The sequence below is a fragment of the Salmo trutta genome, chromosome 12, assembly GCF_901001165.1.
Source record: "Salmo trutta chromosome 12, fSalTru1.1, whole genome shotgun sequence".
Taxonomy (NCBI): domain Eukaryota; kingdom Metazoa; phylum Chordata; class Actinopteri; order Salmoniformes; family Salmonidae; genus Salmo; species Salmo trutta.
In genome coordinates, this window is record NC_042968.1 from 19,649,909 (window position 1) to 19,675,084 (window position 25,176).

A 25,176-nucleotide genomic window follows, 5' to 3' on the forward strand; every position below is an offset into this window, starting at 1 on the left:
GGGATCAATCATGTCTTTTCCCCCTGAGACCTCGGAGGACCTGTCCTGCGGTGCTTTGGTGTCAGGTGCTGGACACCGAATCAATAGGCTTCAGCAGGAAAATACTGGCCCACTGAGCTCCATATTAAATATGGGGGGCTGATATTGACACAGCTGCTTTGGCCAAGACGATAAAATAATAAGTAGGATGAATGAGGTCACACTGAGAGGACCATAAAGCATTCACGCACCACTGAGGTCAATCCTTTCAACTTCCTCATACAACTAAACACTCTCCAAAGTTGCTTATTTTGTGTACCTAAATAGATTAGAAGAGACAGATGTGATCAGCAGTATAATTTACAGAGACAATAAGCATGTGAGATTAACTACGGGTAACTTTATTTCATTTTAGCAGGGTTTTTAGTCTCAGCAAAGTACAGATGTGTACATACAGAGAGGTAGCGGCAGTATTTCTTCTCAACCCCCCCACTCCAAAACGACCAGAGGACGCACACAGCCAAAGGCCTCTTCTTCATTCCATACGGCAACAACAGCCTTGGACGCCTTCAGAAATAATCCAACGGACAGTGCAAATCATCACAGTTTAGCAAACAGATCGATTGTCAATACAGGTCATCTGTAGAAAGTCCCTCATCATATAAACTTGCATAGCAGAGGACAGTCTCCTCCAACAGATAATAGATAGGCACAGCAGATGCTTATAACAGTTACTGACCGTATGGTCATATAGCATAATAATATGCTCCCACAGATGCACATAGCAAATACAAAGGTAGTCAACAAAAAAATAAATGTTAATTTTACATTAGATTGACTCATATGTCTAATATTAACACTGTTTAGTTCTCGGAGGATATACCATAAACATAAATAGCTTCTTCTCACATTGTAACATGTTTCTGGTAAAAGTCATATTTCTATGAAATACAGAGATGAATTACTTTTAAACAAAAGTAAGGAATGTGTTTTTTACTATAATGCAAAAAATGGACTATTGAAACAATAATCTCAGGAGTAACAGAGCAGTCCCGGTAGTTAGTAGAAAAGCCCAACTAAAAATACACAGTTGAACCTTGACTTGAGAACGGTGATCTAACCAGTCTTTATAAAAGTTCTACTGTTTCTTATTTTAATAAAGGCAGGGTTAAATACTGCAATAAGTCAGAAATCATAAGCCTGAAAACAGAAGTGATAAAACAGAGATGTTTTCTGTAGACCACGCTAACATCATGGATGGATTACTATTCCTTATTCAGGTAAAAAAAAAAGATACAAAAAAGCATCTGTATAAAGAAGAATCCCTTATACAAATTTCCCTAAAAACATATTGCCCTTCATTCAGCCATTTCTTCATATATTCAACAGTAAATAAATAGCTAATATTTCACTCAAATCAATTTAAGGCCTTACACTCTACCTGACTTCATTACAAAATTGAATTGATATTCTAATGCACAATACAAAAATTAATGTTTCAAATAAAATGTGTTGCTGTCAGACTTAATAAGCGGCTTAACATATTTGATTAAGGATATAACATCTAGTGAGGGATTAATACATTTCAAAAAGGCATAAGTTGTTACAGAATGCTGTCCTTTACAGTGCATTACAAGGTGAATAATTGGATTCCCTTTACATCTCATTGCTGGATTATTCATAAGATGTAAGAAGACACGTGCAATGATTAACCAAGAACTTAGAAATTGTGCTGATAAATCAACTATTGCTAAATTATAATCAATCATTTACAAGACATTGTAATTAATCAATAACTATCTAACCATTCCCTGTCAATCTATGTACTGTGAAAGGAAGAGCAAACACATATCACTATGCTATTTGACCAATTTTCCAAAAGCACATCGTGACCTGAAAGTGGTCTCTCTGAATAGGAGTCAGTCCACTTGGTCCTTCTGTAGTTTTAGTAACATTCTCTTCATTGTGTTGGTTCACAAAGAGAATGTTGATATGATGTTGTCTTGGCTAGAGGAGCGTTTATAGCCAGATGAAGACTGGAAGTAGGTCTCTCCGTCCGTGCTGATGTCATCCTCATCATCATCGTCGTCCAGAGGAGCAGAGTTGGTCTTACGCCTTCAGGGAGGGAAACTAGTGTTATTCTGGGTGGAGGGCTGGGTGAGGTAGTTTACACAGTATGAAAGAGTTACAGTTTGAGAGAAAGTGGGCTAAAGCCTACACACATTGCATTTTAATATGTTCGGGTTAGACTACATTGTTCAGGAAGGTGTGAGTAATACCCAAGAGCAGTGGTAGGGAATATGTCCAGATAGTTTACAGTGGGTTAACATAATGTGTGTGCCCCTGTGAAACTTCATAAGCATGTGCTTTACACTGTGGTATCTCTTGGTGCATGCTGTTAGCTTCAGCTGGCTAGAGCTGCATTACAATTAACTAGGTGAACAAATACCAAAGCAGAATGAGCATGTTCTTAGCGTCTTCTGTTAGCCGTGTGTATTTAGCATTTTTACCTCATCTCGCTGCGCAGGGATTTGAGCTGGCTCTGGAGCTGCTCGTTGGCCTCCTGCTGTTCATCCAGGTCTCTCTGCAGCTTCTTCTTGCCGTGTTCCAGCCGGTCAATCTCCTCCTCCGCCTCGTCCATCTGCCTCTTCAGGGCCTTCAGACGCAGGTTCAGCTGCAAGAGGAACACCGAGGGTTAAAACAGCTGTGTGTGTGTGTGTGTATATATATATATATATATATATATGTGCATGTTGCATCCTGACCTGGTCCTTCTGATCCTGCAGTGAGTGGTGCTCTTCATCAACTTGCATCATCATCTCCTTCACCTTCCTGTCCAGCCTCCGGTTCACCAGCTGCAGGTTGGCACGATCCCTAGAAAACACAGCATCATGGGTAAGACTAGCGATCTGCTACATGTCACATACTGTAGCAGTACATAAAACACTCTGGAAACCACAAGGTAATTGGCCATATGCCACATACTGCATGCATCTACACATAGTATGCAGTATGACCTAAAGAATGTAAAACTAAACTAACAAACCCAATGAACCAAGGTTAAGTGCAATATGACCTACGGTAATTAGAGCCAGACAGCTTCTGTAATGAGTCTGTAGGCAGCACTGGTCCCTATAGCAGATCCGCTCTTCTCCCTCCAACCCCTACCCCAACCCCACCTCTCCCTAGGAACCCATCCCATCCCAACCCCAACCCCAACCCTAACCATACCGCTCCTCTCCCTCCAACCCCACCTCTCCCTAGGAACCCATCCCATCCCAACCCCAACCCCAACCCTAACCATACCGCTCCTCTCCCTCCAACCCCACCTCTCCCTAGGAACCCATCCCAACCCCAACCCTAACCATACCGCTCCTCTCCCTCCAACCCCACCTCTCCCTAGGAACCCATCCCATCCCAACCCCAACCCCAACCCTAACCATACCGCTCCTCTCCCTCCAACCCCACCTCTCCCTAGGAACCCATCCCAACCCCAACCCCAACCCTAACCATACCGCTCCTCTCCCTCCAGCCTCTCCTCCAGCTCCTGGATCCGGCTCTCCAGTTGGCTCACCAGACCCTCCTTGTTAGACTTCTGGGATCCCTCCAGATGGGCTATTCTACTCTTCAGGTCCTTGTTCTGTTAGAAACAGTGTGAGAAACAACTTTGATACACAGTCTTAGTTCTACTTTATTTAGCTAATGTTTTGGTCAACAAGACCATTTTCAGAGCAGGAGTATAGAGATGGAGACAGAGAAGGACAGATAGAAGACAGAGATGGATTAGATGAGTGCATGTTTTGGTATGAGCCTAATGGACTTTTCACAGATAAACTGCTGTTGTTTCCCCCCAGACAGGAAAGGAGGAAGGAGTGGGAAGACCAGGGCAGTGTGTACCTGTCTCTCCAGAGTCATCTTGTCACACTCCAGGTCCTGTCTGCCAGCCCTCTCCTGCAGGAGTTCATTCCTCATCTGCTCCACCTGTCAATCAGAGCGGAGAGAACTGTCATCTCAATGGTTACACACTCTGAGAACACAATTATTATGAGAGGCTGCTTGTGTGTCAGTAGGAAGAACCCTTCCTGTATGTCTTACTCATGGTGGAAGGAGCCTTCCTGTAGCTAATTGGTGGTTTGGATATTCTTATTCGGTTGCATTCCCCTGAACTGATCCCACGTCAGCTCTCATAATGTACATTCAGATAGACTCGGAGTAATAAATCAGTCATATTTAGATGAACCTATCATAGCTAGTGCTGGGAATGCACTTAAGCCTCTCAATTCCTCAGGGTGTTCAACTTCTCTCCAAAAGCCAGACAGAGAAAAATGTAAATGTTTGCTTTTAAACTAGACTATTTCTGTGAAAGATTAGAAACCGAGAATAAACAACCTTTGACTCCTGCTTGGTTTGCTTTAATTAGTTAGGGTTACAAACTCAAACTGTCAAACTACTTCGTTGTCTCAGAGAGAAAGAGAGAATGAGAGAGAGTGAGAGAGAGAGAGAGAGCGGGAGAGAGACTAGTTCAAGAGAAGGGAATACAGATGTGGATGGAAAAAAAGACAACTAATCAACATTTTCTTTTGCGAGGGGAGCTTAGTATGGGTGATATTTTATGCCAATTAGTGTGTGACAGTGGGCTGCTCTGATGAACGATGGGCCACATAACTGGTGTGCCCGGTGCAGTACTTGAGGGAGCTGATTCAGCAGACTGGAACATACAGCAGAAACTAATCTGCTTTGTGAGAGACGGCGGGAGGAGAGAGGAGAGATTACTCTCATTTAGACAGGAGAAGAGCACCTGGTGCCAGGAGAGGCGCAGGTGTTCTTCCTGCCGCCCCCCCTCACTCCAAACCATCATGGCCATGCAGACCCCACTCTCTCCGTCCCCCTCTTCCCCCGACCACCACCACCACATCCTCCTATCCTAACCTCATCCACTTCACTATGACTGTACACCACTCCACTGTTGCCTTGGCAACTCACCTTGGCCCAGTGTTGCGGTAATGCCACTTTGTCTAGTGCTACTCTTTTCTCTGTGCTAGGTGTTTCTTGCCTTTAAGGAAATGTAAGTACTTGTTCACTCCTTTTAGGCCTCTCATACTTTTGTTCAGGTCTTTACATATCCCATCCATTTCAAGGTTGGAGGACTGTGCAGACTTAGCCCTTTAATCTTACCATTGCGGGACAATGAACCTGACCATAAAATAACTAGTCATATCTTTGTTAGACATGAAGAATGCATCATGATTGCATTGGCAGTATGAAAATCAATGAGAGCACAGTGAATTGCAGAGGTATTGCAACAGGGTAGACCCTTGGAGGTAAATGCACTTAGCACATGTTGAATAATACAAAACACATCCTAGAAGAAAAAGCTTGTCCTGTACATGAATTGTATCTGGAATAACGTCACTTCCTCATGAAAAAGCACCAGACCAACAGTCTCCTGATCTGAGTTAGCAACCCTTTCTGACAACAACTCTTTCTCCAGGAAGCATGTACTCTTATCTCAATCTGAGTTTATAATGGCAACATCAGCAGGTTTATCAGAGGGGAAGGAAAGCTGCAGTGTTTAGGTCTGACTCCCTAGAGATGTGAGAACTATGATCAGCCACAAGAAATGGATTTGTCCCTGAGACGCAGTCACAGCTAAGTGAACTCCATAGCCATAAACTCGATACATTTGGCAGTGTGCATATTTTGGCTGAGGTGGTGCATTAAAAGGGGTATTTTGTGACTGATGCATGAAAATTGGATTGGCGCTTTTACACCGAGCAGGCAGCCTGCCAAACTGAACGATTATGCAAGATCCTCTTACATGGCAATAACCCCTCTGCTCTCTCCAGAACACAAATTAACTGGGATAGTGGGATTTTTGGGTGGCTGTTCCATACAGGGGGGCCCACACACACACGCGCGCGCGCACTGAAGAATGGCTCGGTGTGTAGGTCTGTGTGTGTGTGGGTATTTGAGCTGTCAATGGCGGGAGGGGATGGCAGACAAGCACAAAGAACTGATACAGGGTGTAAGCTTAGATGTCACATTATGCCAAGCTGCTCTGGAATGACTGTACTTGAAATGCTTTCTGTCTTTTGCAGATGATAATGAAGTTAATGGAGTTTAGAAGTGTGACTCCCGGTCACAGGAGAGTCAGAGACAAATTGGTGAATGACCTTGGTGAACCATGGTTAATGAATGTTAGAATGCCCCATTGACTGGAGGTCAGTTAGAGTGGTCAGTCAGGGATAGTGGTAAGGGACTCACCTGTTCTCTGCCTCGGTCTATCCTGACAATCAGCAGGTCTCCACTTTGCTTTTCCTCATCCAGATCCAGCTCCAGCTGATTGATCCGGCCCTGCAGTACACAGCATCAACATGGTAATAACAATGACATTATTATTTGACCTTGCTGTAAACATGGGGTTGCTTCTCTGAATGACAGCTTTAGATTTCCTTCTGCCGTGTTTGCCATCACACCACTGTCAACACTAGAGGCCTGCAGTACACATGACTTGTGTCTATAACAAACTCAGGAAAGAACCCAGCTAGCACATTTGGTTACTTGGAAGTTGTGGGATGGTATGTTTTTGATTTCACATTGGTTATGGGAAGCTATACATTTCCTGACCGGTAAAACTGAACGTTTTTTTTAAACGTTCTGAGAACAGAAGTAAAAATGTTGCCTTTTCTGGGAACGTGCATTTTTTGGTTGCAGGGAGGTTCTGAGAATGTTTTACTCTGGTTCCTTGAATGTTTTCCTAGGAGGTTTTATTAATGGTCTGAGAACAGAATTTATAGGTTATTTGGAGGTTTTTAAATAATTTCATAAAAATGTTCACTGAATCATTTAATAAGACTTTTAATAACACTGACATCTTATTTTGCTTTAACTCTTTAAATGCAAACACATTTATTTTTTATTGTGACACGGCATCAGTGAGATTCGAACCTATTGCCTCCTCAGTTAAAGGAAGGAGGTTCTTTTTAGTTATTGCAAAGAGAAACTCGACAGTATAAAGCATTAACATCATGGAAACGGTTTATTTCCAACATGACAACGCATACAACATAGCCAGTTCAATGAGGGCCTGCCAATTAATCTATGCGCATCCAATCAGATACATTCTTCCAATATCACGCACTGAACATGTCCATACCATTTTAACCAGAAGCAGAATGTTATTAAGCACATCTCTCAAACACTACAGATCCTCCCCTGTAACTTCAACTAGTTGAGAACCTTACTCTCTTATTTTAACTTTAACAATGTTTATTTTAACAACTCCTGAGTACATAACCAATTTACTGCATTTTTAACATTTCCTTTTACAGGTAACAGGATTCTTCAAAACAAGTTGTTACACATTTATTTGTTAAAAAAAGAAAAGAAAAGAAGATTCCCAGTAGTGCTTTCCCAAGTCCAGCCTCTGTGGTGGGCGTTTGTTACGGACAGGACGGGGTCTCAGAACAACATTCTGAGGCTGTGGTAGAGGCATCTCAACTGTTTCAGCAGCTGTGCTCTGAGGCACATTGATCGCATTGTCCATATCAATGTCATCAACATCATAGTTCCAACATCCTCCTACATAAAGAGAACCATCTCCCTCTGCAAGAGCATCACCTTGTCTCCTTGGCTTGATGTTCAACATCTGATTCATGTCTTTTCACACAGTTACCCTCAACATTACCCATGTATGTGGCAGGACCCAGAACCTTAGTTATCACACCATTCTCCTCCCCTGTAATTCTTTACCAAGACCTCTTGAACAACAGAGAAGAATCTGACCTCTTGTGTTGTTTGTCACTGACCCCTTAGTCTGTTCACTCGGCTAGAACTGTGGTTTAACCAGGGACAGTCGTGTACGAACCTGTCTCTTTAAGAACAGCTCTGCTGGCGTTTTGCGTGTACTAGTATGTGGTGTGTTGCGGTAGCCATATAGGAAGTTAGCGACACAATGCTGTAACGTGATACCTGTTCTGTTCTTAGCTAGCGACTTCTTAAGATTTTGCACTAGCCTTTCAGCTAACCCATTTGAACCTGAGTGATATGAAGGTGGCGTGGTATGCTTGATACCGTTCAATTTTAAGTACGTTTTCATTTCACAGGAAGTGAATTGTGGACCATTATCTGTGACTACTGTCACGTCCTGGCCAGTATAAGGGTTAATTGTTATTGTAGTTTGGTCAGGACGTGGCAGAGGGTATTTGTTTTATGTGGTTCAGGGTGGTGTGTTAGTTAGGAGGCCGTTTGATTTATTATTTCAGGGTTTTGAGTTGTGGTCTATGTTTATGTATTTCTATGTGTAGTCTAGTGAGTGTGTTTCTATGTTGGGTTAATTGGGGTGGACTTCCAATTGAAGGCAGCTGTTTGGTGTTGCCTTTGATTGGAAGTCCTATATTAGTTGGGTGTGTTTGTCTGTGCATTTGTGGGAGATTGTTTCTTATTTTGCTGAGTGAGCCTTTCAAGACTGTTTCGTCGTTCGTTTCGGTTTGTTATTTTTGTATGTTCATTTTGAGTAAATAAATATCAAGATGAGCGTACACATACCTGCTGCGTTTTGGTCCTCCATTTACAACGACAAGCGTGACAACTACTTCCAGGGGCAGACCATAGGAAGCAAACAAATTTCTGAGTACCTCAACAGTTTTAGCTGAAGTAGTACTCTGCATGTGTACAATTTCTGGCCATCTAGCATAAGCATCCATAACAATAAAAAAACAATTGCGTGTGATCTTCTGCAAAGTCCAAGTGAATTCTCTCCCATTGACCTGATGCCCATTGCCATGTACTGGCAATTTTGCAGGCATGCTACACTTCTGCTTGCATATGTCACAGAGACTTACTTCAGTTTCAATATTTTCATCAAGAGTAGGCCACCAGAGAAGACTTCTAGCTAAGGATTTCATCTTAACTACACCCCAATCACTCATGTAGTTCTGCCAATAGTCTGCTTTGCAGGCTTTGTGGATTCACCATCATTATACCCCAAAGAATACAATCATCCTCAATGGTAAGTTCAAACTTTCTTATGACATAAGGTTTAAAGACTTTGTCTGGTCATGGTTTGTCCAACCTGACATTACATACTGCTTAACAATTTTCAATACAGGATCTTTCTCAGTTTCAAGTGGTATATCTTTAGCAATGATTGGCAAGCCATCTATAAATTACTCTATACACTGGATTTGGTGTAGGACCCCTACAATCACCCAGTGGGAGTCTGGACAACGCTTCTGCATTGCCATGCTGCTCTTACGGATTGTACTGTATCTCATATGTGTAAGTTGCTAAAATCAAAGACCGTCGCTGCATTCTATATGCTGCAAGTGTAGGGACACCTGTCTTATGACCAAGAATCATAAGAAGAGGCTTATGGACTGTCAGCAAGGTACATTTCCTACCATACAGAGACCCATGAAATTTCATAACTCCAAACACCAGTCCTAGTGCTTCTTTCTCTATTTGAGAATAGTTCCTTTCTGTTTTGGCAAGCATCCTAGAGGCAATTGCTATAGCTTTCTCAGACCATCCTTCGTTTAGTGAGAAATCACTGCACCTATGTACACCTACCGCTGAAGCATTACAGGCTAGTATGAACAGTAGCTCCGGGTTGTAGTGAACTAACACCTGGCTAGTAAGTAAACTCAGCAAAAAAAGAAATGTCTCTCACTGTCAACTGCGTTTATTTTCAGCAAACTTAACGTGTAAATATTTGCATGAACATAACAAGATTCAACAACTGAGACATAAACTGAACAAGTTCCACAGACATGTGACTAACATAAATTGAATAATGTGTCCCTGAACAAGGGGGGGGTGGTCAAAATCAAAAGTAACAGTCAGTATCTGGTGTGGCCACAAACAGCATTAAGTACTGCAGTGCATCTCCTCATGGACTGCACCAGATATTCAATTTTTTTCTGTGAGATGTTACCCCACTCTTCCACCAAGGCACCTGCAAGTTCCCAGACATTTCTGGGGGGAATGGCCCTAGCCCTCACCCTCTGATCCAACAGGTCCAAGACGTGCTCAATGGGATTGAGATCCGGGCTCTTCGCTGGCCATGGCAGAACACTGACATTCCTGACCTGCAGGAAATCACGCACAGAACGAGCAGTATGGCTGGTGGCATTGTCATGCTGGAGGATCATGTCAGGATGAGCCTGCAGGAAGGGTACCACATGAGGGAGGAGGATGTCTTCCCTGTAACGCACAGCGTTGAGAATGCCTGCAATGACAACAAGCTCGGTCCGATGATGCTGTGACACACCGCCCCAGACCATGACGGACCCTCCACCTCCAAATCAATCCTGCTCCAGAGTACAGGCCTTGGTGTAACACTCATTCCTTTGACGATAAACGCGAATCCAACCAACACCCTTGGTGAGACAAAACCGCGACTCGTCAGTGAAGAGCACTTTTTGACAATTTTGTCTGGTCCAGTGACAATGGGTTTGTGCCCATAGGCGACGTTGTTGCCGGTGGTGTCTGGTGAGGACCTGCCTTACAACAGGCCTGCAAGCCCTCAGTCTAGCCTCTCTCAGCCTATTGCGGACAGTCTGAGCACTAATGGAGGGATTGTGTGTTCCTGGTGTAACTCGGGCAGTTGTTGCTGCCATCCTGTACCTGACCCGCAGGCGTGATGTTCGGATGTACCGATCCTGTGCAGGTATTGTTACACGTGTTCTGCCACTGCGAGGATGATCAGTTTTTCGTCCTGTCTCCCTGTAGCGCTGTCTTAGGCGTCTCACAGTACAGACATTGTAATTTATTGCCCTGGCCACATCTGCAGTCCTCATGCCTCCTTGCAGCATGCCTAAGGCACGTACACGCAGATGAGCAGGGACCCTGGGCATCTATCTTTTGGTGTTTTTCAGAGTCAGTAGAAAGGCCTCTTCAGTGTCCTAAGTTTTCATAACTGTGACCTTAATTGCCTACCGTCTGTAAGCTGTTAGTGTCTTAATGACCCTTCCACAGGTGCATGTTCATTAATTGTTTATGGTTCACTGAACAAGCATGGGAAACAGTGTTAAAACCCTTTACAATGAAGATCTGTGAGGTTATTTGGATTTTTACGAATTATCTTTGAAAGACAGGGTCCTGAAAAAGGGACATTTCTTTTTTTGCTGAGTTTAGATGTCTCTTAGCTTCCTCAAAAGTACTTTGGCTTTTCTGTGACCATTCCCATTTTACACCTTCCTGCAGTAGAGCAGTCACTTAACTATGGTAGACAGATTTTCAATTAATTTTCCATAATAGTTAAGTAACAAAAGAAAAGACCTGAGCTCAGTGTTGTTTATAGGAATGGGAGCCTTCTCAATAGCTTCAGTGTTCTGTTTCATGGGGTGCATCCCCTCTGCATCTATCACATGACCTAGATAGGCTACGCTCTTCTGGAAGAAATAACATCTCTCTTTTAACCTTCAGACTGCAGACTTTCAGTCTTTTTAGCACTTCAAGATTTCTCATGTGCTCTTCTGTGTCACGCCCTGTGATAAGTATATCATCAAGATAGCAGATTACCTCATCTATACCTTGTAGGATCTGATCCATTATTTTCTGAAAAATAGCTTCAGCACAGGCAACACCATAAGGAAGCCTGTTGACCTTAAACAACCCCTTATGCATATTCATGGTGAGATAGTGCTTAGAGCTCTCCTCTAGTTGTTGGCTGGTATGCCTGTGACAAATCCAGCTTTGTGATCTTCTCACCCCGTCAGCTTGGTGAACGAGTCCTGCGTTTTTGGTAACGGATACTGATCTACTTCCAGCCACGGATTGATAGTTACCTGTATTGTCTGTTTTCGGTATACACACAATTGGAGCAGCCCATTCACTGTAGTTAACTGGAGTAAGGACCCCTTCTGACTTCAACTTGACAAGCTGTTTTTCAACAGCTTCTCTAAGTGCAGAGATTTTCCCTCTTAGAACTAGTGACTCTTTACTGTACATTTTTAAACACAGTTTGCAGGTGTTACGTTCCCCAGTTTTTGTGTTGTTGTGTGTTTGTACAGTTGAAGTCGGAAGTTTACATACACTTAGGTTGGAGTCATTAAAACTCGTTTTTCAACCACTCCACAAATTTCTTGTTAACAAACTATAGTTTTGGCAAGTCGGTTAGGACATCTACTTGTGCATGACACAAGTAATTTTTCCAACAATTGTTTACAGACAGATTATTTCACTTATAATTCACGGTATCACAATTCCGGTGGGTCAGAAGTTTACATACACTAAGTTGACTGTGCCTTTAAACAGCTTGGAAAATTCCAGAAAATTATGACATGGCTTTAGAAGCTTCTGATAGGCTAATTGACATCATTTCAGTCAGTTGGAGGTGTACCTGTGGATGTATTTCAAGGCCTACCTTCAAACTCAGTGCCTCTTTGCTTGACATCATGGGAAAATCTAAAGAAATCAGCCAAGACCTCCACAAGTCTGGTTCATCCTTGTGAGCAATTTCCAAACGCCTGAAGGTACCACATTCATCTGTACAAACAATAGTATGCAAGTATAAACACCATGGGACCACCCAGCCGTCATACCGCTCAGGAAGGAGACACGTTCTGTCTCCTAGAGAGTGCAAATCAATCCCAGAATCCCAGAACAACAGCAAAGGACCTTGTGAAGATGCTGGAGGAAACAGGTACAAAAGTATCTATATCCACAGTAAAACGAGTCCTATATCGACATAACCTGAAAGGCCGCTCAGCAAGGAAGAAGCCACTGCTCCAAAACCGCCATAAAAAAGCCAGACTACGGTTTGCAACTGCACATGGGGACAAAGATCGTACTTTTTGGAGAAATGTCCTCTGGTCTGATGAAACAAAAATAGAACTGTTTGGCCATCATGACCATCGTTATGTTTGAAGAAAAAAGAGGGATGCTTGCAAGCCGAAGAACACCATCCCAACCGTGAAGCACGGGGGTGGCAGCATCATGTTGTGGGGGTGCTTTGCTGCAGGAGGGACTGGTGCACTTCACAAAATAGATGGCTTCATAAGAAAGGAAAATTATGTGGATATATTGAAGCAACATCTCGAGACATGTGTCAGGAGGTTAAAGCTTAGTCGCAAATGGGTCTTCCAAATGGACAATGACCCCAAGCAAACTTCCAAAGTTGTGGCAAAATGGCTTAAGGACAACAAAGTCAAGGTATTGGAGTGGCCATCACAAAGCCCTGACCTCAATCCTATAGAACATTTGTGGGCAGAACTGAAAAAGCGTGTGCGAGCAAGGAGGCCTACAAACCTGACTCAGTTACACCAGCTCTGTCAGGAGGAATGGGCCAAAATTCACCCAACTTACTGTGGGAAGCTTGTGGAAGGCTACACGAAACGTTTCACCCAAGTTAAACAATTTAAAGGCAATGCTACCAAATACTAACTGAGTGTATGTAAACTTCTGACCCACTGGGAATGTGTTGAAAGAAATAAAAGCTGAAATAAATAATTCTCTACTATTATTCTGACATTTCACATTCTTAAAATAAAGTGGTGATCCTAACTGACCTAAGACAGGACATTTTTACTAGGATTAAATATCAGGAATTGTGAAAAACTGAGTTTAAATGTATTTGGCTAACGTGTATGTAAACTTCCGACTTCAACTGTATGTGTTTGTATGTGTGTGTATTCAGGATGGCTTCCTGGATTCCAAAGCAGCTGATTGGTCGGCCCATCACTAATTGGAGCTCTAACCCCGCCCTCTCGTCAGGGGACACAGCTGTCTGCAATTACCGACTCCTTCTGCAGCTTTAAAAGCCAGTGTTCCTTTGTTAGGAGAGAGAGCTTCTTTGTATGTCCTGTGTTGGTTTGGTAAAACTGTTGAAAGTGGTTTTTGTAGCTGCTCCTGTAGAGGTATGTGTATACCATAGTACCTAGTGTTTTTGGTTTATTTAAATTGTTCACTAAGTTTGAATTATTGTGTTTCATTTATTCCCAGTGGGGGAAGGGGAAGGCACCTTGGGAGTGTTTAGGCAAGAGGCCTGCGGGCATACATATACCCATAGTATTTAGTCTGTCTCTGCACACTAGGTAAGACCTGGGCGGACCACCCGCTGTATTTTGGTTAGCGCGCCAGGTGGTGCTAAGAATAGGTAACCAGTGGGTAGGCAGGTAAGGTAGGAGAGGGTGAACTTTAACTTTTCTTTGGTTCTGTCCAGCCCCTTTTCCCCACCTTAGTGTAAAGGAAGAATAAATTCCCTGTAAACGGTAATATTCTCTGCCTTTGTCATCCTTACCCGCACCTACAATCACATACCTTTTTTCACTCCATGGGGAGTTGAGTTGTAGCCGGTTGTTGCGTTTCCTCCAAGGTGTATGTAACAGCAGGGCTCAATTTCACCTCTTTGAACCTGCGGTTATACAACCTCTATCACAGAAACTGCTGCACCTGTATCAACTTCCATTTTGACTCTCACACCTACCCATACATACACAGTACAGTTTAGTAATGTCTTTAACTGTATTTAATGCAAACAGTTCAATTCCTTTTACGTTACCCAACTCAGTCAGTGGCGAAAACAGCCGATGTCCCTTTATCAGATATCTGGCTCTCATGTGAGATGTAATGCTCATCACTCTGGGGCTGGAGTGTGACGTAATGCTCATCTCTGTTGCAATGATGATCTTGCCTCTCTCTCTCGCTGGTGTTCGTTGCCCTGGTGCTGATCATCATTGCTCCTCTCGTCTCCCTGCAGTCGAAGTAAGGAGGCCTCTCCCTCTGTAGCATCCAGGTGCTTGTTCCATTTTGTTTGCTTTGTCTTTTTTTCCTCACTTGACACTCCTGACATGCCCTGGCTGTGTCCTTTCTTGTTGCACTCCCAACACTCAAAATCCTTGTAGCGGCACTCATCTGGCTTGTGCCCTTTTCCCGCGCAATGGTAACATGGTTTACCTGTTGTCTCTTTTCTTGGCAACGCTTTTCTTCTCGACTGCATTTGCTTTAAAAGTATTTTGTGAAAACTGCTGTGCACTTCCTTTGTTAATTCAAAAGTATTTTGTGTGTTCTACGTTTAGTAAACGGTTTCTCAGCTCTGCACTTTAAACACTGCACACACATCTATCACGTAATGACTCAAGAAACGGACCAAATTTACATGTGGCTAATGCTTTTCTTAAACTAGCCAAGTACTCACTAATAGACTCTCCCTCGAGTTGACTCCTTGAATGAAACTTGCATCTTTCCGTAATAAAATTTGTCCTCGGTACGTCGTGACTTTTCAACAGCGCGACCAACTCTTTGAACATTTTTTCACTTGGTTTCTGTGGAGCACAAGTCCATTAACAAATTGAGACTTTCTGCCAACAATAATAAGAAAATGGCTTTTGACTTATCCTCGTACTTGAGCCCATTAGCTTCAAAATACTGTTAGAAACCTTCCGACGTGAAAATCCTCGGCCTTGCCGAACGCCATCGTCGGTGCTAGCTTTTCTACACAGACTACAGTCTCGACGGAGCTTGCACTTTCTTGCTCGCTCTGTTCCCCTTCAGACAAAAACTCTGGTACCTTGTTGCCAATCTGTTGCATCCCCGGTTAAAGGAAGCAGATTATTTTTTGTCATTGCAAAGAGAAACTTGACAGTATAAAACATTAACATCATGAAGCCGGTTTATTTCTAACATGACAGCGGATACAACATAGCCGGTTCCAAGCTGAGTCCATCTGCACCCACTCAGAGGTAGCACACTTGAATACCCTGGCCAACAACCAATGAGGGCCTGCCAATTAAGCTAAGCGCATCCAATCAGGTCCATATTTCCAATTTCACACACTGAACACGTGCACACCATTTTAACCAGATGTGCATAATAACATGCTGCTTTTCTCTAAAACTACAATCTTCTGTTCTCTATCCATGGAATTAGTCCACTCAGCAAGTACTGAAATTCCCACAGAATTTGTCTCTTAATGTTCTTTGAACTATTTCAGAACATGCCCAATGTCAAACCAGTTGGAGAATGTTCCTAGAACATTACGAACATTTTTATTAAATGTAACCATGTTTGAACTTTTAGGAAACATTCTGTTAAAGTAATGAAATACCAAGAAAATGTTATTTTGTCATTCCTTAAATGTGCTAAGAATGTTCTAAAATCAAGTAACTATCCTGCACCATTCCCAGAAAGTTGTGGGAAGGTTGTATGCAAAATAACCATAGGACAACGCTGCTCTCACCAAGCTCTAAGAAATATGGTTCTCAGAACGTTATGTGCTAGCTGGGAACTGTTCCTTCCTCAGGACTGGAGTACAAACAAACAGAGATGAAATGGAAGGACTAGCATACACTGACTGAAGACTGAAAGATAACCAATTAATACAGCACAAAAAGTCTCCATGAACACATGTATAAAGTGTATAATTTAGAGACAATGTGAAATGAATAATTAAGATATACCTCCATGAGTTTGACCTGTCGGATTTTGTCATCCTTGGAGTGGGCTTTGGTCTCTGCCTCCACCTCCAGGTCATAGACTTTCTGCTCCAGGGCCTTCTCCTTGAGCACCGCATCATCCCTCTCCCTCTTACACTGCCTCAGGTCGTCTTCCACATGGCTCAGCTGCAGGACACACACCACACATACTTTTAAAACAGAATGGGAATGAACAACAGGTTTTGTGAATGCCTCCTACTCATTTACCAGTACACCACAGCGAACAATAAACCACACATATGTGTCATACTGTTACAGTAACATCCATACCTGTCATGCATGCTTTAGCAATGCAATTTCAGCAGTGGCCACAAGATGCCATCTGTTCCTTTAACAATAGTGACTTAAGAGAAACTTTCACAAACACTAGCCTGGTGAGTGAAGAAGACGAAAGAAGAAAATACATTTGTCTTTAGCAGGTCTCAATGTGCATGCTTATAAGATGGATGTTGGGGGTTGGGACAGACTGGAGATCTGAAGCAGATGAAACAGTGACCTCATCACCAGGCCTTAGAGGAGTGGATCAGCCGGGAGGAGAGGAGGATGTGTGGTCAGTCATTCCAGCTCTCACAACAATGACACACTACATCCCCCTCTTCCTGTAGACCAGCTGGACAAAGATACATCAGCCTATCCTATCTGTGCATATACATTACACTGGGTAGACTACAACACAAAGATGAACCCTTAGCAGCAAGGCCTCTCTCTTCTGTAAAACTGACACATTTCCATGGAAAAGGTGAGCATGTTACGGCTCACAATTCCAATGGTGTTTGAACTGTGTTGGACTGAGTCTGGCCACCTGTCTTTAACCTACTGTATGAAATAGGTTTTCTTTAGTGACATTCTGCAGGGGTTAGTAACTCAGACACACAATGAGGGAGGACATTATTAGATCAAATAAACAATGCTCTTCCCATATTCAACAAAAACATTCCAAACATTCCAAAGTGTTTATTAGGTCAAACCATACCCAATGAGCAGTGGCCCTGGGTTATAACAACATTATGTGGTGCAGACCACAGCTACTAAGGGGTTATAGCTAGATGAACCATAGTAATTGGAAAAACATTAGCTGGAGAATTCCTAAATTGAGGCTAGATTGCTGAAACATTCTGATGCTTCACCAATAGAAAAACAATGATTCAGATTTATTTTCCCACCCTCCACAGCTCCAACTCTTCATGCTAAACCACAGATATCTATGAAAATATACATTATCTAACCTCTTTAACCCTGTAATATCACCAGGCATCTACAGCTGTGACCTTCTGGTCCAGTTCAGGGCAAAGGGGAAGTATAAGAGGGGAGAGGACACACATTCCAAAGCCATGACCTCACTGTACAAACCCTGAGTGGGGGTTTACAACACACTGAGTCAGGACAATGGCTCATCCTCCATTGTCATGGGGAGCACTGGCCAACCCACCTCCTCCTGCAGGGACTTAGCAGCCAGACGGGACTTGTCCAGCTCCACACCCCGTTCCCTCAACTGCCTCTGAAGCTCAGCCAGCTCCCGACGGTTCTTCTCCTTGTACACGTCTATCTGCTCCTGCAGCTCCTGGGTGGACGACTGAGAGGCCTCCACGATTTCACTCATCTACAGGGAGATAGGGTGAAGGTAGAGTTAGCCTTGCTAACAAACAGACATGCATGCACACACTGACACATGCATGTGGTGTGATATTTGATTGACTAAAACAAGGATGTCCGAAGGCCTTTAGTTGGTCCACTCACCTCCCTCTGTAGTTTCTCCACTGTGCGGTCCAGCAGACTCCTCTCGTCCTCTATCTCATTCTTAGTGTTCTTAAACTGTTCTTTTTGACTCCTCTCCTCCTTCAGCCTCACCTCCAGCTCTCTGTGGTCATGGTTCAGCTTGGTCAAGTTCCTCTGTAACAGAAAGAGTTTAGAAAGATGGGTCAGAATGGTAAGGAGGACCAGCACTTATGCTTTATTATTCTCACCAGTAAATTCTCCCGAGCTTGTGGTCAAAGCCTGGTCAGTCTTACCTGTACATCCTCTAACCGGGTGGTCAGAGCACGGTTGGCACGTGACATCTCCTCCTCCTGCTCCTTGATTTCTTCCAAAGACTCTTCCAGCTGCCTCTTCTCTATCTGTGAGTTCACACATAAACATTAACACACACCGTCATAAGACATAGGTAACAGATCTGATCTTCAATTTGAAAAGTTGTATTACTGTCAATCTGATTGACACTCCTGTGCAGTTTACAGTGCCTCTCCTTTACATAACTAGCAGCTCATGTTACACTCGCGGATCTGTCTTTTTCAGCCATCTATTTCCTGTGTTTGAGGGACGCAAAATCCACTTGTAACTTAAATCTCGCTGGATTGATTGCTTTCATTTTACTCCTGCGACTCTTTCATACTTTGCTTGTGCCTGTCTTTTTTTATTCATTAACATTATGACTGCGGAAATGATTGTAATGACCTGTCAAACACACGCCGGTAATGGCTGAAATGTGGTCAATGGAATACAATGTTTTCAGTTGAATCTATAATAACGCTAAAGCTTCGTCAGGGATTTAACGCACCGCCTCGACACTTACATCACAAGAAAGAGAAGAAAGAGAGAATTGAATACAGTTGATATGTTTACAAATTACATGCGCTGAAATGATTATAGCGATATTATGTCTGATTTCATAAACAATGTAAAGTATGTTTAGATATGTTTAATCTAGAGCAAAGTGTGTTGATTTTTAATCCAAGGATATCCTGCTATTGACACACTTGTTTAATTATGCAAGAGAACTTGACAACAACAGTAATTAATGAGGCAGTCTAGACAGCGCAGGTGAGTGCGGGTAGGGTAGACAGAGAAAATATTTGGTAGTTTCAGCCCTGTTATGTTTGTATCCATATGTATCCATATATGCATATACACCCTGTGTATTTATGCAAATGAGGCACATATATAATAAAATATATATATATATATACAGTTGAAGTCGAAGTTTACATACACGTTAGACAAATACATTTAAACTCTTTTTTTCACAATTCCTGATATTTAATTCTAGTAAAAATTCCCTGACTTAGGTCAGTTAGGATCACCACTTTATTTTAAGAATGTGAAATATCAGAATAATAGTAGAGAGAATGATTTATTTCAGCTTTTATTTCTTTCATCACATTCCCAGTGGGTCAGAAGTTTACATACACTCAATTAGTATTTGGTAGCATTGCCTTTAAATCGTTTAACTTGGGTGAAACGTGTCAGGTAGCCTTCCACAAGCTTCCTACAATAAGTTGGGTGAATTTTGGCCCATTCCTCCTGACAGAACTGGTGTAACTGAGTCAGGTTTGTAGGCCTCCTTGCTCGCACACGCTTTTTCAGTTCTGCCCACAAATGTTCTATAGGATTGAGGTCAGGGCTTTGTGATGGCCACTCCAATACCTTGACTTTGTTGTCCTTAAGCCATTTTGCCACAACTTTGGAAGTATGCTTGGGGTCATTGTCCATCTGGAAGACCCATTTGCGACCAAACTTTAACTTCCTGACTGATGTCTTGAGATGTTGCTTCAATATATCCACATCATTTTCCTACCTCATAATGCCATCTATTTTGTGAAGTGCACCAGTCCTTCCTGCAGCAAAGCACCCCCACAACATGATGCTGCCACCCCCATGCTTCACGGTTGGGAGGGTGTTCTTCGGCTTGCAAGCCTCCCCCTTTTTCCTCCAAACATAACCATGGTCATTATGGCCAAACAGTTCTATTTTTGTTTCATCAGACCAGAGGACATTTCTCCAAAAAGTACGATCTTTGTCCCCATGTGCAGTTGCAAACCATAGTCTGGCTTTTTTATGGCGATTTTGGAGCAGTGGCTTCTTCCTTGCTGAGCGGCCTTTCAGGTTATGTCGATATAGGACTCGTTTTACTGTGGATATAGATACTTTTGTACCTGTTTCCTCCAGCATCTTCACAAGGTCCTTTGCTGTTGTTCTGGGATTGATTTGCACTTTTCACACCAAAGTACGTTCATCTCTAGGAGACAGAACGCGTCTCCTTCCTGAGTGGTATGACGGCTGCGTGGTCCCATGGTGTTTATACTTGTGTACTATTGTTTGTACAGATAAACGTGGTACCTTCAGGCATTTGGAAATTGCTCCCAAGGATGAACCAGACTTGTGGAGGTCTACAATGTTTTTTCTGAGGTCTTGGCTGATTTCTTTCGATTTTCCCATGATGTCAAGCAAAGAGGCACTGAGTTTGAAGGTAGGCCTTGAAATACATCCACAGGTACACCTCCAATTGACTCAAATGATGCCAATTAGCCTATCAGACGCTACTAAAGCCATGAAATCATTTTCTGGAATTTTCCAAGCTGTTAAAGGCATAGTCAACTTAGTGTATGTAAACAATTGTTGGAAAAATTACTTGTGTCATGCACAAAGTAGATGTCCTAACTGACTTGCCAAAACTATAGTTTGTTCACAAGACATTTGTGGAGTGGTTGAAAAATGAGTTTTAATGACTCCAACCTAAGTGTATGTAAACTTCCGACTTCAACTGTACATATCTACAAAAACTGATACAATAAGAAAATGTATATATGAGTGGATTTATGTTTTTCTTTCTTTATTTGAATATAAATTGAATACCTGAATTCCCACCAAAATCCCTTTGTCCATACCAGTAAATGTTTTATGCGCTATAATTCATCTGATGGATTGTACATATTCTTAAAGTTTAGAGTATCTTCATCCACTGTCCAACAGTTGCATTTATGCAAATTGTTTAAAAAACGTTTCTAAACGTTTCTATGACCGTTGCTACAGTAGTTACAGTACAATAGGTTTCTCTGTTCCTCACCTCAAGCCGGCCGACTCTGTCCCCCAGCTTGCTCTCCTGTAGCTTGGCATCATCAATGATGCGGTTGAGTTTGGCCACTTCGTTCTCCAGCTCCTGTGCCCGCTTTCTCAGCTTCTCGGCCTCCTGGCTAAGACGTCCCGCCTGGCCCTCCACTGCCCCCTTGGCTGCCTCCACTTCAGCCTTCTCCTTGCTCACTGCAGCACTGCTCTGGAGAACAGACAGAAGGGTCAGTACAAAGTAAATACAGGGTAGAAAGATGCAACGTTGTACAGAAAAGTACACAATACTGGCTTGACAACTGGTTAAAAACAAAAGTCTACGGTCTTATTTACAAGCCAACTCAAATTCCTTCACAACTCTTCTTCAAAGAGACTCCCAAAACAACTCCTTCATGACAAGCTCAATGGGATTTAAGAGGTGGATGCATGACAATAACTCTAAGCCTCTATTCACCTCCCATTGAACTGCCTCTACTGATGTAGCTTGGCCCACACAAAGACAGCATGTCACCCGCAAAAGGCTGGGGAGATTGAGGTGAATGGTCCAGTCCAGTAAATCTGCCCACTTCATTCCCCTGAGCATGACCAACACCAATGTCTCAATGGCTTTACCTGCCAGAGTTGTACAGTTGTGGGGCTGTTGCTTAAGCCTTATGGCTCTCGCTTGTTCCCCGCTTGTCACTAAACATGATCAAATTCCATAATTAGATGACCCACTGTTGGCGGCAGCCTGTCTTTGTATGAACTTGGCTGCTGTGGCAGGACAGTGTGAAAGGAGGTCCCTGTGTGCTTTGCCTCTGCCCAGTTTTATCAATGGAGAGCCTGCCCTGGCTAGCCTGTCTGGGCTGCTGCTGTCCTAAGGGAGAGCAGTCAATGCACTCTGGGAAACCTGAATTCTGTCTTCATGTAACCTCTTAGCTGACAACAACACACAGCACTCTATATAGCCCCGCAGGAAGTTTTGCATAGAAAAACAGATAGCAGGTTTTGCTGTGATGATGCTGTCAGAGAGGGATTTACTTTATATCCTGAAAGTGACAGTTTAAGAAGATATTGTAGCAGCCAGGCTCCCGACATATTTGTTCAAAAACAAGAATATCTGGAAATGAGGCAATGCTTGACAGAATGCCAGATGACAGGTTTGACAGTTTCTTGTTCTGTTTACTACAGTGAGGAATATCCGTGCTGCACGCCTCCACAGAAACAACCAGGAACTGACGTTCATATGGGGTTGACTACTGATACAAAGGGCCAGGAGTTTTCCCTAACCAGGAAAAACTAGAAGCCCTAGATAAGTTAAACCCAAGGCCTAGAGTTTTTCCTGGTCGGATCACATGGCTCCTGGCCATTCTCATTACAGTACTAGGAATATATTTCATTGACTAAATATGATTATATAACCACAGGTTATATTTAAGCAGTAAGGCACGAGGGAGTGTGGTATATGGCCAATATACCACGGCTAAGGGCTGTTCGTGTTCTGAGAGTCGGGAAGCAAGTTCAGGGAGTGAATCATTTAATAAATAAATGAAAACATAATACAAAACAAGAAATACGAACAACTCACAGACATGAAACAGAAACAATAACGCCTGGGGAAGGAACCAAAGGGAGTGACATATAGAGGGAAGGTAATCAGGGAGGTGATGGGGTCTGGTTACCAACGTAATTAGAACAGTAAAAATACATGTTTTGTCATACCCGTGGTTTACGGTCTGATATACCACGGCTTTCAGCCTATCAGCATTCAGGGCTCGAACCATCCAGTTTATAATGTAGGCTATCAGTTTTCTCCCTATTCATGTTATACCGTATGCAGGCAGGGAGGGACTTAGCATGTTCATTATGAGGAGGAATGTCTGCTCCCAGGGGGATTAGAGGCAAACGGTGCAGATTAACACACTGGTTCAATTCCCCTTAGCCTCGCCTGGACAAGCAGGCAGGCAGACAGGCACCTCTCACTGGACAAGTCCAAGAGAAGCCTGTGCATACACACACTGCACACACCTGACACACGTACCTGTCACATACTCCGCTCACACCTGACGCACGCACACAGACGCATCTGTTTCTCACACACACACAAAGACACACACACACACACACACAAAGACACACACACACACACACAAACACTGTGCTCCAGGTGAGCACCAACACTGGCTCACTCAGTGGAGAGTGAAAAACCATTCACTAACGAAACAGCATGATAAATAACAGACAGCTAATGACATGAAACTACTTCAATTACAAGACCTGTGATTAGCAGTCATAGGTTTAGTTAGATACAGATGTCTTACTAAATGGGTGTCTTAAAAGGAAGCTATCTGACTTAGTGCTTGGGAATGTGTTTGAATCCCCTCATCTGTCATTAGAACCACTGTACTATGGTCCCTGTAGTGACTCATTATCTGTCCACAGAGCTGAAAGAGTCCAAAGTCCGACCCCCTCCCCCCCTCACTCATCCCCTCACCACTGGGTGAGTTGGAGGACCCTCATTGGTCACTGAGGCTTGGTGTTCCAGTGTTTGAGCGGAGGGTGGGAGGCGAGGCGTTAAGGTCACCCAGTGGAGGGGAGAGCAGAGAAGACAGATCATTAACCATACCACCTCCAGGACCCACTGAGGCCTGTTCCCCTCCCCGACACCCTTATCCCTGCCTGGGTCAGCTGGGGCACAAGTACACAGACCGACTGACTGACTGATATGCAGGTGTCACTGGAATTACCTACATCCCAGACCAGGATATTCTCACACAAATGAAGGCAGTGTTATCTCTTTCAAAACATTGGGCATATCCAAACATCTTTCACCTGTCTAGGACTGTACAGAATCCAAGGACAGCAGGGGGTAGAAGCTTGTGAAAAACCTCACTGTTTTACAGGTCACTTCGCCTACTTAGCTAGAATATCTGAAGATTGTAGAATCATCTCTGTATTCAAACTAATCAACCGGGGCTGAGGGAGGGGGCAGGTTGAGGGGGAGGGGAACATACAGAAAATGTAGACTCATTGAGTTCTCTGTTTTTTTCTCATACAAACATCCCCTCACCCCCTCTTTCACTGTCCCATTTCCCATCCTGGGTTCTTTGAGAGTCCAGTCTGGGCACTACCACCCAGAGGGCGTAGGGGAGAAAGAGCCACAGGTGGTGAAAATTCACAGGGTGCCCTGGTGATCATTGTTCCTTGTGTTTGCCATTTTTTACTCGCTCAAACTTTTACAAAGCCTCAAAATTAACAATTGGGGAGTTTAATTTCAAGGGCTCTCTTTTGTGTATTCTTAAACTGTGTGTCTATAGTCAGGCATTAACTACCATTGTGCGGCCAGTAAAAAGAGTGGCACTAACAATGCAGTGAAGTATGCATGGCCCAGTGTGTGAGCTCTGAGCTTTTTCAGGGTGCTCTCAGGTTGCTGGGAACACACACAAACCCCTGCTGAATCTGCTTTGGAGCCCAGGGAACAAACAATGGAGTTTGCTGATATTCCTGCACCAATTACGGTCCACAAGAAACCTGTCAGGGTAATCCCACACCCAGCAGAGCCCCACTCTATTCACATTTATAGGCACATACACATCCCTTTTTAAAATGACAAGAGAGTTAATCCATTCTAAATCCACAACGCATCAAAAAAGTATAATCTGACTTTTAACTGAATCAAAATGTTAATCTGTCAACAAATCCTGAAAATAAAGATAGTGGTGTACTCATGCTCTTGTCAGTGATTAGCATACCCTCTGATTGGTTGTCACAGACAAACTGGTGTCATCTATACTACAGAGATTAAAGTAAAAGTCCTGGCACACCCCTAAACACATTTTAAGTGTTTACTATCACATGCATTCACAACAGTGAACACAACCTTTTATATGAGTGTACTGTTGTGGGCATACAGCATTCACAAGGTTTTAGAAATAATACCTAT

The 25,176-nt window shown here is 43.1% G+C and overlaps 1 protein-coding gene across 1 annotated transcript in view; it reads right to left on the reverse strand.

Annotated features, from left to right (window-relative positions):
- Nucleotides 1-359: 359 nt before the first annotated feature.
- The window catches only part of LOC115203101 (cingulin-like protein 1), a 41,367-nt gene continuing 16,550 nt past the window's right edge, over nt 360-25,176 (reverse strand). Inside the window, exons 9-19 of the mRNA XM_029767470.1 lie at nt 21,256-21,462; nt 18,425-18,529; nt 18,153-18,305; nt 17,845-18,015; nt 16,380-16,541; nt 6,244-6,333; nt 3,877-3,960; nt 3,495-3,619; nt 2,745-2,853; nt 2,490-2,653; nt 360-2,094 (exon numbers count right to left, since the gene is read on the reverse strand). Of these exons, the coding sequence (XP_029623330.1) occupies nt 1,953-2,094; nt 2,490-2,653; nt 2,745-2,853; nt 3,495-3,619; nt 3,877-3,960; nt 6,244-6,333; nt 16,380-16,541; nt 17,845-18,015; nt 18,153-18,305; nt 18,425-18,529; nt 21,256-21,462 (1,512 nt within the window). The 3' untranslated portion in view covers nt 360-1,952. The remainder of the gene's footprint in view (nt 2,095-2,489; nt 2,654-2,744; nt 2,854-3,494; nt 3,620-3,876; nt 3,961-6,243; nt 6,334-16,379; nt 16,542-17,844; nt 18,016-18,152; nt 18,306-18,424; nt 18,530-21,255; nt 21,463-25,176) is intronic.